Source organism: Myodes glareolus, chromosome 6, assembly GCF_982192425.1.
Source record: "Myodes glareolus chromosome 6, mMyoGla1.1, whole genome shotgun sequence".
Lineage (NCBI taxonomy): Eukaryota > Metazoa > Chordata > Mammalia > Rodentia > Cricetidae > Myodes > Myodes glareolus.
In genome coordinates this window covers 49,448,309-49,463,182 of record NC_142031.1, presented here as the reverse complement: position 1 = coordinate 49,463,182, position 14,874 = coordinate 49,448,309, and the positions used below count along the sequence as shown (strand labels likewise).

Below are 14,874 nucleotides of genomic sequence, written 5' to 3'. Positions count from 1 at the left end.
AACAAGTTCCAGGACAGCCAGGACTACACAGAGAAACTGTCTCCAAAAGATCAGGAAGAAAGAAAAAGGAAGAAGGGAAGGAAGGGGTGGGAGAAAAGAAGGGAAGAAGAAAAAGAAAGAAAGGAAGGAAGGAAGGAAGGAGGGAAGGAAGAAGAAGGAGGGAGGGAGGGAGGAAGAGAGGAAGGAAGAAAAAAAGAAAGAAAAGCAAACAAAGAGAACCAGAGAGATGACTCAGCAGTTATGAATGTTTGCTGCTCGCCAGAGCCAAGCACCCATGTCAGGTGTCTTACCACCACCTGTAACTCAAGCTATAGGGGAGGAGGTGCCTTCTTCTGGCTTCTGCTAGCATTCACGCATGTATGCACACGCGCGCGCGTGTACACACACACACATACACACACACACACACACACACACACTTACCTTTCCCTGGATCCCATCTGCTCAAGATCTCTCTCACCATCCACGGGACACCCTACTCTGTGCACTGCCCAGCTCTAACCACCCCAGTCTCAGCTGTAATCTTGACCCCTAGCTTTGGACCTGGAAACCCCAATTGGGATTTCTTTGTGCACCAGAAAGTCTTGTTTCTGCTGAGAAGAAAGGACTTGCGCTCCACCAGGCTGAGCAACTGGTGGGCAGACTCTTCAGTCCCACGGCCTTTTCACTGGAAAACAGTGCCTGGATCCTCACAGTTCTTTGGTTGGAAGCTCAGGAGATGATGGGGACCAGGCTGGTCAGATTCTGATTGTGGACTCCCAAATTCGCACTTTTCTTAGTGTACCACATCCACAGAGGAGCTGGAATGCTGGGAAGACGTAACTCAGCATCAACCTTGTCCCGCAATAGTCCTAAGATTCAGGTGTTCATGTTTTGCCGGTCTATGATGATTCCTCTCTGCACCAAGCTAATTCTACCCCCATCTTGGCCACTTTCCCAGGCAAGGAGGAGGCATCCAGGCTTGGCAGGGATTGGCTGGTTTAGAATGGCCCAGCCTCCAGAAGCCAGGGAGAAAAGAGTCCCAGGAGAGGAATGGAAAGGTATGGTAGATTGCTGTTCCTGAGAGGAAGTGTCAGGCTTGGGGCGGTGATGTCGTAGGGACCTAATCTGGGGTCGGGAACGTACAACCCAAGGGCAGGGCAGGGCAGGGCAGGGCAGGCAGAAAGCCAGCTGGCCATGCACAAATGCCACAGGGAGCCAGCTGGCCTTGGGCATGGTAGCTTCTGAATAACCAAACCCCTGGTTAGTTTTGCAAAATTTAGGGAGGTCTTAACTCCTGATCGATCTCTCTCCTCCCCTATGTTTTGCTAGTCCTGACCCTCCCCCCATCACCATGCTCCTCCTTCCCTTCCTCATCTTCTCCACTCTTATAGCCTCTTCCCCTGCACTTCCCTGGATCTTACTCCTCCTCCCTGCTTTGTCCTCTGTCCAGTGTCTCTGGAGATTCCTGCCTCCTTCCTGGACCTCTGTTCTTCACTGTGCTGTTGATCCACCCAGCAGGATGTCACAGCTGAGCCTGTCCTGGCTGGCACTGGGGCCTGAGTGGGCCTCCCCATGGCAGCTCCTGCTACCCATTGGTGCCCTCTGGCTCCTGGCCCGAATTCTGACCCAGATCTATGCTGTGTATGGGAGCTCTCGTCGCCTCCGTGGTTTCCCTCAGCCTCCCAAACAGAACTGGCTTTTTGGCCATGTGGGCATGGTAAGTGTGGCATCAGGATAGGGGATGTCGGAGTGGATAGTCTTTTCAGGGGCCAGAAATGGGGCTCAGACTGACAGAGTGGGTTAACTGATGATCTTGGGTATGTCTTCCCTTCTCATCTCTCTGGGCTCCCACTCCAGTCTGCTGTGGCATTTCCTACTGTCTTTCTCACACTGGGGGACACTGAGACGGTCTCAGGATGGGATCGACAGAGTGAAGTCCCATGACATTTCCTCGGTGTCTGCTTGTTAGACTTGAGGTCTCCTGGGGGACTGTGGCAGTTCCTTTGTGTGAGCCCATCTCTGCCCTACAGTTCTGTAGTATCGATCTTTGATCTCTCTCCCTAACTGCACAGATAAGGCACCACTGGGCTATAGCAGAGTGCAGGCTGATTCCCCACCTCCCTTCCTGGGCCATTTCCTCCTTATCATGTTCTTCTTCCATAAGATAGACCAGTGAGCCTTGTTGTGTTACCTGGATAAAATCTGTCCACTCATCTTCCATGGACCTTCCTTGACCCCACCCTTTACCCCACACTTTGGACTTTGAGTTCCATTTGCTCTCCCATTTAGATGACTTTGCTGCCACAGTTTGGCTTGCAAATGGCCTGGTGTGGGCTGTGCACAGAGGCTCCAGGTGCTCTGAGACTGGTGGTCAACCCGTGGGTGCTGGTGGGTGGCAGTTGCTATCCTAAGGGAGACATAGAGGTCAATCCTGCTCCCCCAGAACCTGGCAAGGCTGGAGGTCCCTGGTGTGTGGCCCTTTCTCCAGGGGAAAAACTGAAGACGTTGTGGCCCAGCCAGGACATAAAAGGTCATAGGTAAATAACCTAACTTGTCCCCTGGGCCTGGAATGTACACTTGGGCCTTGGGCATGGCCCTGGGAAGAACAAAACAGAAAGAGACAAGGGTTCCCTTCATCACTTCAAAATCGAGACACAGGTTCACTTATGACAGAAGCTGTGTCACTTTCAGAGGCTGCAGAAGAGGCCTGCTGATGCTCCTGGAAAAGTGACTTAGTTATGGTTTTCTGAAGAAGGGGGACAAATAGTGCATACACACACACGTGCACACACGTTCAGAGAGAAAGAGAGAGAGAGTGATACATCAAGGAGTGATGGGGACATTCTGAGAAATTTGTCCAAAACTGGTATTGTCATTGTGCTGACATCAGAGCCTACTAACACAAACCTACTATGTGTGGTTTTCTGTGCACCTAAGCTATCTGGTACCAATTGTACAAATCTGTACATCATGGTGCTATCCTTAACATTGCAGGCAATTTGTTATATCATGGTATTTATGTATCTGAATGTATCTAAACATAGAAAAGTATAAGAAAAATAATAAGCAACAGAGATTCTTTAGCTTCATTGCAGCCATAAGAGATAAATTCACCTGTGCAGTCTGTGACACACGATCATGCATCTACAGTCATGTGTACACAAATACATATGTATACATATATATAAAGCAGGGTAGAAGAGAGGAAGTCCATTGCATTATGGGAATTGGTTTATATCTTTGTGGAGATGGAGGAATTCCTCAATATGCCATTTGCAAATAGGAATCCAGGCTATGACAACTCAGTCTTGGAACAACAGTGTGAAAATCCAGGGGTGTGAAAGGGCCCAGGTGTAAATACTCGAGAGTTGTAGAGTAATCTTTTTGTACACTGTGAAGATGTGTCATTCAGATTGGTTTAATAAAAAGCTGAATGGCTGCTGAGCAGTGGTGGCATACACCTTTATTCTCAGCACTTGGGAGGCAGAAGCAGGCAGATCTCTGAGAGTTCGAGGCCAGATTAGTCTACAGAGCGAGTTTCAGGACAGCCAGAGCTGCAACATAGAGAAACCCCGTCTTGAATAAATAAATAAATAAATAAATAAATAAATAAATAAATAACTGAGTGGTCAATACCTAGACAGGATTTGGGGGGCAGAGAGGACACTGGGAAGAAGGCAGAGATGTGAAAGAACACAGAGCAAGAGGTAGGACTACGGAAATGAGGCAATAAAGTCACGAGACAGAAAGTAAATAATAGAAATGGGTTAATTTAAGTTATAAGAGCTAGTTAGAAACAGCCTGGGTTATTGGCCGAACTTTCATAATTAATAATAAGTCTCTGTGTCATGATTTGGAAGCTGGCAGGTGGGACAGAGAAAGACTCACAACACCAGAGCTCAATATCACCTCAAGGACCTGAATTTTGATATCTGACACCAGGAGAATATGGATGTACCAGCTTTGGAAAAGGGATCAAATTTTCCTCCTTCTCTGGGTATTGTCCACACTGCCTACCAATGCAAAGAATAATTCTTTTTGAAACACCATCGCAGATACACCCAGAGGTCACGAACATCCCTACCTGGGCATCTCTCAACCCAGCCAACTTGATCCCGGAGATAAAGTACCTCGGGAGATGACTGTCCCTGTGTTCCTTGCAGGTAACTCCTACAGAGCAGGGCATGAAGACATTGACTCGGCTGGTAGCCACCTACCCTCAGGGCTTCATGCTGTGGATCGGTCCAATGTTCCCCACTATCACTCTGTGCCACACTGACATCGTCCGATCTATCCTCAATGCCTCAGGTACCCAGGGGAGCTGGCAGTGGTGGGAATCGGAGGCCTTCCAGTCCCTAGCCACCTATTTCAGCGTGGCTCCAACAGTGGTCCAGTCCCTCCTTTCTCCCATCAGCCTCTCTGCCATCTTCGTAGTTTCAGCAGCTCCCACACAATTGTCCTTTCTGCATCCACCTGGAGCTTGGTGTTCTGGGCTGTTCCTGGTTCCCAGGTGTCTTCCTCCTAAGATCCTGTCCTAGAGGAAGTCAATTCTTGAGACAAAACTTGACGGGGATGCCGGGCAGTGGTGGTGGTGCACGCCTTTAATCCCTGCACTCAGGAGGAAGAGGCAGACGAATCTCTGTGAGTTCGAGGCCAGCCTGGTCTACAGAGTTCCAGGACAGGCTCCAAAGCTATAGAGAAACTCTGTGTCAACCCACAACCCCCAAAAGGAAAGCACTTAACTGGAACAACCTCAACCTTGTGTTGTCAAAGGGAGAGGGGGCCCTGATAGCTAAGTGAAGTGTGTGGTCTCTGCTAGAATATGTGCAAAGGCTTCCTGGGGAAGGAATTGTTCAAGCCATGTCTGTGGGCATGAGTAAGAATATTGAAGGCAGTTCCAGGTGTCCCCATAGGCATCAGAAACATCTGAGACCAAGGCCTAGAACCAGAAAAGAACCTCCCCAGGTTCAGAACAAAGAGGCTATTATTTTTATACCATCCAACTCTGCTGAGCTGATCTATCCACCCCGTATAGTTGGTTGATTGCCTTATGTCAACTGGTGTCTTGTCAGGGTCCAGAAATCTCCCCCAAGACAGCCATCACAGCCTAGCCCCTTTCTCCTGCATTCTTGTCTTCCCATCTTGGGATAGTCCAGGCTAAGAAGGGAAAGAGAAGCATCACCACAGCTCTGTCCCTTGCCAGGCATGAGACTGACACCCTCTGGCTGCCAAATTATTTCAATTATTCCCTGGAACTTCAGCACCCGAATCAACCACCCCACTTTACTTTTTAAAATATTTGTGGGAGGGCGCACACGTGTGTGTGTGTGTGTGTGTGTGTGTGTGTGTGTGTGTGCGTGTGCGTGCGTGTGTGTGTGTGTGTGTGCAGGCATGCATTTTCCATGGCACATGTGTGGAAGTTAGAGAGCACCTTGGGTGTTGACCCTTGCCTTGCATCTTGCTTGAGACACAGTCCCTCATTGTCTGCTCCTGTATATACACACTGCTTGGATAGATCTCAAACATCAGGGGCAGATAGACAACCCTCTTGTATCTGGCTCCTATCTTACGATGATAACACCGCGATTGCAGACATGTGTTGTCTCATCCGGTTCGGGGGATTCATGCTCTGGTCCTCAGAATTGTATGACAAGTGCTTTTATCCACCGAGTCACCTCTCCAGTCCAGACCACCCCACTTTCACGAAGCCCATGCTCTTTACTCTAGGTGGACCCTGGGCTGCTGGACCCAGCTTGCCCACAACTGAGGTCTCTAGCTGATAATGTAATGTGTATCAGGCAGGCTGGCTGGGCTATGAAAATGATCTTCCTACATCTTTCTAACCTGGACATGTCCTGTCTCGTGTCTGATTGTGTTGCTTATGTCCGGGACCCATGGTCCTTCTGAGAAATGACAGATGCTTTATCAATCTTGTATCTAATGCAAAATTTTAAAAATCTCCAGGTGAGATCAGTGGTCACAACCTGGGTCACAGCTGGTTTATTAATGGAGTTTTTGCTGTTTTGAAGGTAGTGTTTTGCTGTTTAGTGCAGGCTAGCCTCATACTCTGGATTTTCTTGCTTTAACCTCTTGAGTGCTGGAAATTACAAGAGCCACAATTCCTTCGTTATTTTTCTGTTGCTGTAATAAAACACCATGACCACGGGGACTCCAGGAGCGAAGAGTTTATTTCAGATTATGGATTCGGAGGGAGAGTTTATAATGGTGACGGAGGCACAGTGACAAGAGCAGTAAACCGAGAGATCATATTCTCTTTCTTAGACACAAAGAAGGAGAAACCTAGAAGTAGCTAGAGTCTATAGACTCTTAAAAGCCCAATGCAAGTGAGATATTTCATCCAGCAAAGCAACACCTGCTAAACCTCCCTAAACAGTGTCACTAGCTGGGGAATACGTAATCACGTACATTGGCCTCTGGGAGACATTCTCATTCAAAACACCACACATAACCATTCTCAGATCTTGTCAGCAGCTTGTCTGAGGTATACACAGAGGTCTGTCAGGTAATCTCTGGTCCATGTTATAGCCTGAGGTGTCATGATGTCAAGGTGGTTACATGTGCTAAGGCCATGCCATGTCATGTTAACCCTTTTGTGTCAATGTGATGTGTCCCATATCTGTTCAGGAGATGTCAGATACCTAGGGTGCCTAGATGACAAGGACATAGGTTCCAATAAATGTCACAGAGTGTTGGAATGGGATCAGGTATAGCAGACATGTTAGGCTATGCAGAAGCCGTGTGAAGCAGTGCTGCAGCATAACGCAGCATGTCAAGTTGTACCTTTGACTTACCTGCTGCTACTACTGCTGTCTGGTCTAGTCTCCTCTCACTTTCAACTTCATTTTGCTTCCTCTGTCCTTGAGTCTTTTCATGGCATGTGGACTTTGGAGGGCAAGGGCAGACTCCTGGAAAGGATTGTAACCCATCATTCGTGGTCTGCCCTTACCCACTCCATGACCCCCGACTGTCTTTGTTCACATCAGCTGCAGTTGCCCTCAAGGATGTGTTACTCTACAGCTTTCTGAAGCCTTGGCTTGGTAAGTATCTGCAGATGAGGGATAAATAGATCCTTGGGGGTCAGGGAAAAGTGCTAACTCTTGCCTAACACTGTGGCCACTCCTTCAGGGGATGGGCTCTTGGTGAGTGCTGGTGACAAATGGAGCCGCCACCGTCGTATGCTGACCCCCGCCTTCCATTTCAACATCCTGAAGCCCTATGTGAAGATTTTCAATGAAAGCACCAACATCATGCTTGTGAGTTCCTGGAATCCAGCTTCATAACTTCCCCCTCTTTCCCAAACTCTGGCTATTCCTGTGTCTGTGTGGCTGGAACCTAAGATAAGGAGGCTGGTTCTGAGTCACGACTTGAGAGTAGGCAGGGTCTCAAGGAGCCAAGGTCTGATCCCAGTCCTCTGTCTTTCTGTCCAGGCCAAGTGGCAGCGCTTGATCTCCAAAGGCAACACCCGTCTGGACATGTTTGAGCACGTCAGCCTCATGACTCTGGACAGTCTGCAGAAATGTGTCTTCAGCTTTAACAGCCACTGTCAGGAGTGAGTCCTTGTTCTGGGCCTCAGAACCCCAAAGGAGGGGGGACTGGCCAGGGGATCGGAGTGGCCTCCCAAAAAGGAGATGTTTCAGAACCAACACTGAAAGACCTGGGAAAGGAGAAAGTGATTCTTCCTTCCAGAAAGTGGGATTGGTTCAATAAAGCAGAACTTGTGGGATAGGAAGTGGGGAGGCACCTTGGAAGTGAAACTCAAGAGCTTAGCAGTGGCTAGATTGTAGGACCAGTGTAAGGCCAGGAAAGGTCTACTTTTAGCCTCTGGTCCCTGGGAGACGATGAAGGTGTCAGTGCTTGTGTTAGTCATATTTCCAACAATGTGGCAAAGGACTTGAGAAAGCTTGAAATGAGGCTTATTTTGACTCAGGGTTTCAGAAGCCTTAGTCAATGTTCCATCGGCTCCATTGCATTTGAGCCGGTATAACAGCACACCACAGCCAGAAGCACCGGTTAAAAGAGTCTGACGCCCCATAGCATCCAGAGACAGACAGACAGACAAAGAGGCAGACTGATAAACTATCCACATTGAGAGCATACCTAATGCCCTAATTCCTCCCTAGATGCCACATCTTGAAGTTCTATGGCCTTGAATGTTCTATAGGGGCCTTGGAGAGATGGCTCTTGCAGAGGACCTGGGTTTGATTCCTAGTACCCATAAGGAAGTTTACAACTATTTGTAACTACAGTTCCAGGTGACCCAACACACCCTTCTGCCCTTCAAGGGCACCAAGGTCCATACATACATCAGGCAAAACACACAAAATAAAAATAAATAAATAATTTTTTGAGATAAGTTCTCATTTTATGAGTTTCAGCTGGCCTGAAACTCATTATGTAGACTAGGCTGTCCTCAAAATCTACCTGCCTCTACCTCCAGGGTGCTGGGATTAAAAGCTTGTGCCATCATGCCCAATGAAATAAATAAATAATAAAAAAATATTTAAATAAATATGTGAGTTTTAAGTACATAAATACATGAATAAATAAATATATAATATATGGATGAGCTTAAGAATACACACACACACACACACACACACACACACACACACACCTTAGGGAGATAATTCTCAGTTACAGCAGAGCTGATGATACCTCCTTCCTTAAGCTTGGATCTCATTCTTTTCCAAAATGGCCCAAGGTTCAGCTCACCTATCAATATTAGTGTTTCCACGGTTGATTCATCTAGTCTCTTCATGAAGTCAGTACTGAGAACTGTCCACACTGCGGTTTGGGGGCATAGGGTGTGGAGGCAGCTCACAGACATGTGATGAATTCGTTGAGAGTTGAATCTCAGGGCTCATTCCACTCTGTCTCAGTGGTCAACTGTTCCTGGCTACTCCATTCGCAGTGGCTCCTGACTGCTGGTAAGAGGCACAAGATCCAAGTATTTTAAATTGCTGTCTCCTTTGTCTGAATCCTGCAGGAAGCCCAGTGAGTATATTGCTGCCATCTTGGAGCTCAGTGCTCTAGTGGCCAAAAGGCACCAGCAGCCTCTGATGTTTGTGGACCTGCTGTACCGTCTCACCCGCGATGGGATGCGCTTCCATAAGGCCTGCAACTTGGTGCATGAATTCACTGATACCGTCATCCAGAAACGGCGCCACACCCTCCCCAGTCAGGGTTTGGATGACTTCCTTAAGTCCAAGGCTGAGTCCAAGACTTTGGACTTCATTGATGTGCTGCTGCTGATCAAGGTGGGCTTCTCAAGAAGCAGGATGGATATTGATGCCAAATGTTAAGTCGAATAACATGAACTTAATGCAGGGGGCACTGTGGGTACAGGGTGTGTGGGGTTGGGAAAGTCATGGCCTGTGTAGACAGGTTTTAGAGATGATCCTGGAAAGCAGGCTTCAGGAGACTGCCAAGGCTGAAACTTTGAAGAGTCTGAGCATTTTACAGGTCAATATATCACTGTATGACATTTATATCTGTAAACACACACACACACACACACACACACACACACACACAGGCAACTGCACCAAATCAATGATCACAGCAGCCCTTAATTAGTCACGGCAACAGGCACAACCAGAATAGGCGGTGGCAATGGTTTTTCCATTTCCCACCTTTCCAGGGGATGAAGTATTTACTTGTATGTGCAGCAAGATTTACACTGCAGAGAAAGGGCTGTGTATTATCATCCCCTGAGTCCAGTTCCCCTCAAGATGGTAAATAGTGAGCAAAGAGAGAGGGAGGGAGGGAGAAAGAAAAGGGAGAGAAAACTTCCTTCTGGCGTTGAATGGGTTCTCTCCAGGGCAAAATGCATAGATTTGCAAACCATGTTTCAACAGGTTTGAACATAAGATAAGAATCCCTGGCTCTAGCTCTTTTGAATATGAGTAAAAGTCTTTGGAGTAAAGCTTTACTTCTAATTCCCAAGGCAAGTTGCCCTACAATCATCCTTCATATCAAGTTGTTGTCCATTCCTCAGAAATTCCTCGTCGAGCAGAAACATGGTGTGTAGCACAATTAATAGAAACTCAGAGACAAAAATTAGGGTTCAACCTGAAGGTCAGAAAAGTAAAACAGTCACTGGCTCTTATCTTACCTCAGTCTGAAATGGTGATCCTGCCTCTAGGAATCTCAGAGTGAGACTGAGCCTGAGAGCTGTCTCCTCCCATTTTATAACCCTCTCTAGTTCTGGAATTAAAGGTGTGCACCACTATCGCCGAGTTTCTAAGGCAAACTAGCGTGGCTACTGGGATTAAAGGTGTGTGTCATTGCTGTGATGGCTGTAAGGCTAGCCAGTGTGGCTGTTTTACTTTTCCGATCTTCAGGCAAGCTTTATTTATTAAAATACAAATGAAATGCCACTACAATGGTGACATTTTTATGTGGAGGTTCCTGACCCTTCCAGTTGGGAACAACAAAAGGAACAGGATAACCAGCAAAAGCCTGGGAAGTTCAAATGGTACCAATAGTAATAGCTAAGAAATATGCAATGGTGGGTGCCCTTTGGTTTCTGACTGAACAACATATCATTTAAGAATATCATAGTTTAAGCCAGGCAGTGGTGGCACACACCTTTAATCCCAGCACTCGGGAGGCAGAGGCAGGCAGATTTCTGTGAGTTCAAAGTCAGCTTGGTCTACAAGGGCTAGTTCTAAGACAGGCTTCAGGCTACAGAAAAACCATGTCTCAAGCCTCTCTCCTCACCCCCCCCCCCCAAAAAAAGAATGTCACAGTTTAGCTGGGCAGTGGTGGCACACACCTTTGATCCCAGCACTTGGGAGGCAGAGCAGGAGGAACTCAGTGAGTTCAAGGCTAACCTGATCTACAAAGTGTGTTCCAGGGCAGCCAGGACTGTTATACCGAGAAACTCAAAAAATAAATATAAAAAGAAGAGTGTCATAGTTTAAACAGAAATTTTCAGAACTACTGAGTCTTGCATTGTCTCCAGGATGAAGATGGGAAGCAGCTGTCAGATGAGGACATCAGAGCAGAGGCTGACACCTTCATGTTTGAGGGTGAGGGTCCTATTGTGGGACTAGGGAGCAGGCAGGGGTTTCTCCATCTTGAGACTTGTAAGGGAGGACCTGGAATCCTTCCATTCTACCCTTCCTTCCTCTTCCCATCCTTTCCTGGGCTTCTTTACCTGGGTGCTGTCCACCCTGTAGTGCTAAAGCAGTACTGATACAGCGATCCATGCCTGTCTGTCTGTTCCTCAGGCCATGATACCACGGCCAGTGGACTCTCTTGGATCCTGTATAACCTAGCGAGGCACCCAGAATACCAGGAGCGCTGCCGGCAGGAGGTGCAGGAGCTGCTGAGGGGCCGAGAACCCGAGGAGATTGAATGGTGAGTGTAGGTCTTCCTGGCTCATTCCTCTCTCCTTGGCTCTCCTCCTCAAGTAAGAGTCCCCCTTTTGGATGACTCTCCTGTATTTGCTCATGGACACAGAATGTGGGACCAGAGGATAGACCTGGTACAAAGCCTGGCTAACAAGAAAGGGCTTTTGACTTTGGAGCAGAAAAACTTTGTGTTGCTGAGAGAGCAGAGATACGTGTAAGGAAAAGATGGCAACATTGTCCATGAGTTCAGTGAAAGTACTTGCCCTAGTCTATTTTCTCTTTTCTCTCCAACTGATGCTTTCTTCCATGACTGTTTATTCTTCTCCTGTACCCTAGACCTTCCTTTAGTTCTGTGTTAAGAGACTTCTAAGTGACATTTGGGTATTAAAGTGTCCTGGAGCTAGAGAGATGGCTCAGCTCAGAGAACTTTCTGCTCTTGACTTTCCAACATCCACATCTGGTAGCTTACAGCTACCAGGAACTCAGTTCTACTGGATCTGGAGTCCTGACCTGCGTGCGCACGCGCGCGCGCACACACACACACACACACACACACACACACACACACACACACACACTTACAAATAAAATAACCAGGTACAGTAGAGAACACAGCCTTAACTCCAGCACTCAAGAGGCCCTCTGAGTCCCTGGTCAGCCTAGTCTACATAGCAAGCTCCAAGATAGCCAAGGCTATGTGGAGAGCCTCTGTCTCAATAAACTAAACTAAAATAAAACGGCAATCTATGTGCTGCCCAGGGCCCCTGAGTCATCCATCCATCCATCCAGTCTTCCCTAAGGAAACCCTCCTATGTTTTGTGTTCAGCTCCATTTTGGTTCCAGGAAACAGGGAGGGAGCAGGTCAAGGACTGGTCCGAAGGTTCCAACTTGGCAGGAGATCAGTCCTAATTAGAATACTTCCTAATTCTCTATTGTTCCAGTTACCACATATTCGGTTTACCTTGGACTTATTTTGGCAAAGTGAGAAAATATTTCATTGATCTACATGGGTTTCCAGCCTCTCTCTTGTTCCTTGAGTAATGGTTCAAAGGGTTTCTTTAGGGACGACCTGAACCAGCTGCCCTTCCTGACCATGTGCATCAAGGAGAGTCTGCGGCTGCATCCTCCGGTCCCTGTCATCTCCCGATGCTGCACCCAGGACATTGCACTCCCAGATGGCCGGATCATCCCTAAAGGTGCCCATGGGACAGGAAGGAGGGTTCTGGATAGGTGGCACGGTCTTGTCTTAACAACTCTCTCTTCTCCCTTAGGTGTCACCTGTCTCATCAGCATCTTTGGGATTCATCACAACCCATCTGTGTGGCCAGACCCTGAGGTCCTGCCAGTCTTACTACCTAGTCTCCTATATTATGGGGAAGGGATAGGGCTTTGACCTGAGAAATCAGACCTCACCTTCCCCAAAGCACTCAGGGCTCTGTTCCTGTTTATATTGGGAGATCACTCATCCACCTTGGCTCAATGTCTTCTGCAGATCTATAACCCCTTCCGCTTTGATCCTGAAAACATGAAAGACAGATCACCGCTGGCATTTATTCCCTTCTCAGCGGGGCCCAGGTGAGGGCAGCGGCTTGGGTTAATGGAGTGGGGTCTGGGGCTGACAGTAGGAATGGGGGGAATTGAGATGGTCGGGTTCTGGGTCTACTTCCTGCTCTCTGCTCAACTTATTCACAAAGGTCTGGAGAGTGGGGGTGGGGTTTAAGGGCTGCTGCTCTGTGCTCAGAGCCCTGCTCTGGTCTGAATTGGGCGCAGAGGCTGCAAGAGCTTTGGGGCTACAGATGCCCAAGGGCTGTCCCAGGCGCGTCACGGTCCCTCCTGCACCTCTGACTGATCAGGTATGGTAGGAACCCGGTCAGATTGGGTTCTACGGTGCCTGGTTGGGTCCCAATGTAATCATAGTCTCTACCCCGCTCTCCCACAGGAACTGCATAGGACAGACTTTTGCCATGAGCGAGATGAAGGTGGCGCTGGCGCTCACACTGCTGCGCTTCCGCCTCCTGCCCGACGACAAGGAGCCGCGCAGGCAGCCGGAGCTGATCCTGCGCGCTGAGGGCGGGCTGTGGCTGCGGGTGGAGCCACTGAGCAAGAGCACGAAGTGACACCCCACCCACCAAACTACCTCTGTGGATCCCAGAATAATCAGAGCTGTCACCCATATCTGAACTTTGCCAATTGCCAGAAGGGGGATGCTACGGTTCCTATGCGTGGGTGAGGGAGGCCGGCTGGTACCCTTGACTTTCTCTAATTGACCACAGGTCTTTATAATGAAGGTGTATTTTCTTCCAGCCAAGCTGGACTACTCTCTAGGCATAGAAAGCCAAGAGAAGGTCCAGGATGAAGGGCAAGTCTGAGCTCTGTTTCTGGCGGCAAATCCTTTATTTCAGCTCCATTTCCACTACGTTGACCTCCATTCGATAGATCCGTCTTCTCTCACCTCGGAATTATTTAATTATTTTTCTTAGAGGGGGGAAAGGGAGGGGAGGAGGCACTAAATTGCCGTGCTTAGTAAACCTAAAGACTGGAATTTTTTAATTGTCTTTTTTTTTTTTTGTAAGTTAGGGTTATTTAAGTTATGTCTCCATGAGCGGTCTCAAACTCATGCTTTTAAATTAAGCTCTGCCTTGGCCTTGCAAACTAGCACTACAAGTCTATGGGTCACCGTGTTAGGCTCTTCTGGGGTGTTATGTAGTGATGTCTTCAGGTTTTTCCCGAGTATGAAAGAGAGCTAAGGGTTGAGGGGATGGGTACTGCGGTGTTGAAAACCACCCCTTTAGCCCTGTGGACAAGGGCTATATCTGGAAATGCCCCTCATAATGTGACTAGCTTAATGATAAAGCCCTTGCTGAGCGTGTGGGGAGCCGTGTTTCATCTCTTCATTCCAATGTCCCTGTATTGAAAACAAAACAAAACAGAGAAACAAATAAAAAGTGAGATGCAGGTCAAGTAATGGTGGGGCATGCCTTTAATCCCGGCACTTGGGAGGCAGAGGCAGGTGGATCACTGTGAATTCGAGATCAGCCTGGTCTACAGAGGAAGTTACGTCACCACTGCTCAGTGTAAATACAACTTTTAAATGTGATACAGGTAGTCTCCTCAGGTGCAAAGGAGTCTGGTGAAGGGATTCCAATGGGCTTGGGATTGATGCAAAGGTGAGAAACCATCAACAGTGACCAGAGGACAAGGCTAAGTTGGTTTATCCTGAGTTCCATGACTGAAATCTGTAAGAAGAGGAAGTTGCAGCTGTCTGGATCCTGCTTAGGGTTCTCAAAAGAACTGCAATGTGAGAGTGACTTTAGGGGATGTTGCCATGAGCTGCCAATTAGCATGCTTTCCACTGTCCATGTAGAGGGTAGGAGAGAGCCTGGGGGACACACAGACATGAACTGCTTTTCCTTTTTGTTGTTGTTGGTTTTTTCTGTGTGTTGTTGTTGTTTGATCTTTTGAGAGAGGGTTTCTCTGTGTAACAGCCCTCATTTTGTAAGCCAGGCTGGTCTTG

General features: G+C 47.9%; 1 protein-coding gene across 1 annotated transcript; it reads left to right on the top strand.

The window, feature by feature from the left end:
* The first annotated feature begins 1,301 nt into the window (after nt 1-1,301).
* On the top strand, nt 1,302-14,321 carry LOC125404135 (cytochrome P450 4F1). The gene is made up of 12 exons (XM_048439898.3): nt 1,302-1,699; nt 4,146-4,290; nt 6,987-7,040; nt 7,129-7,256; nt 7,431-7,552; nt 8,990-9,260; nt 10,970-11,036; nt 11,238-11,367; nt 12,423-12,556; nt 12,632-12,696; nt 12,853-12,935; nt 13,300-14,321. Exons 1-12 carry the CDS (start codon nt 1,334-1,336, stop codon nt 13,475-13,477), a joined length of 1,743 nt encoding a protein of 580 aa, XP_048295855.2. The 5' UTR covers nt 1,302-1,333; the 3' UTR covers nt 13,478-14,321.
* The last annotated feature ends 553 nt before the right edge of the window (nt 14,322-14,874 follow it).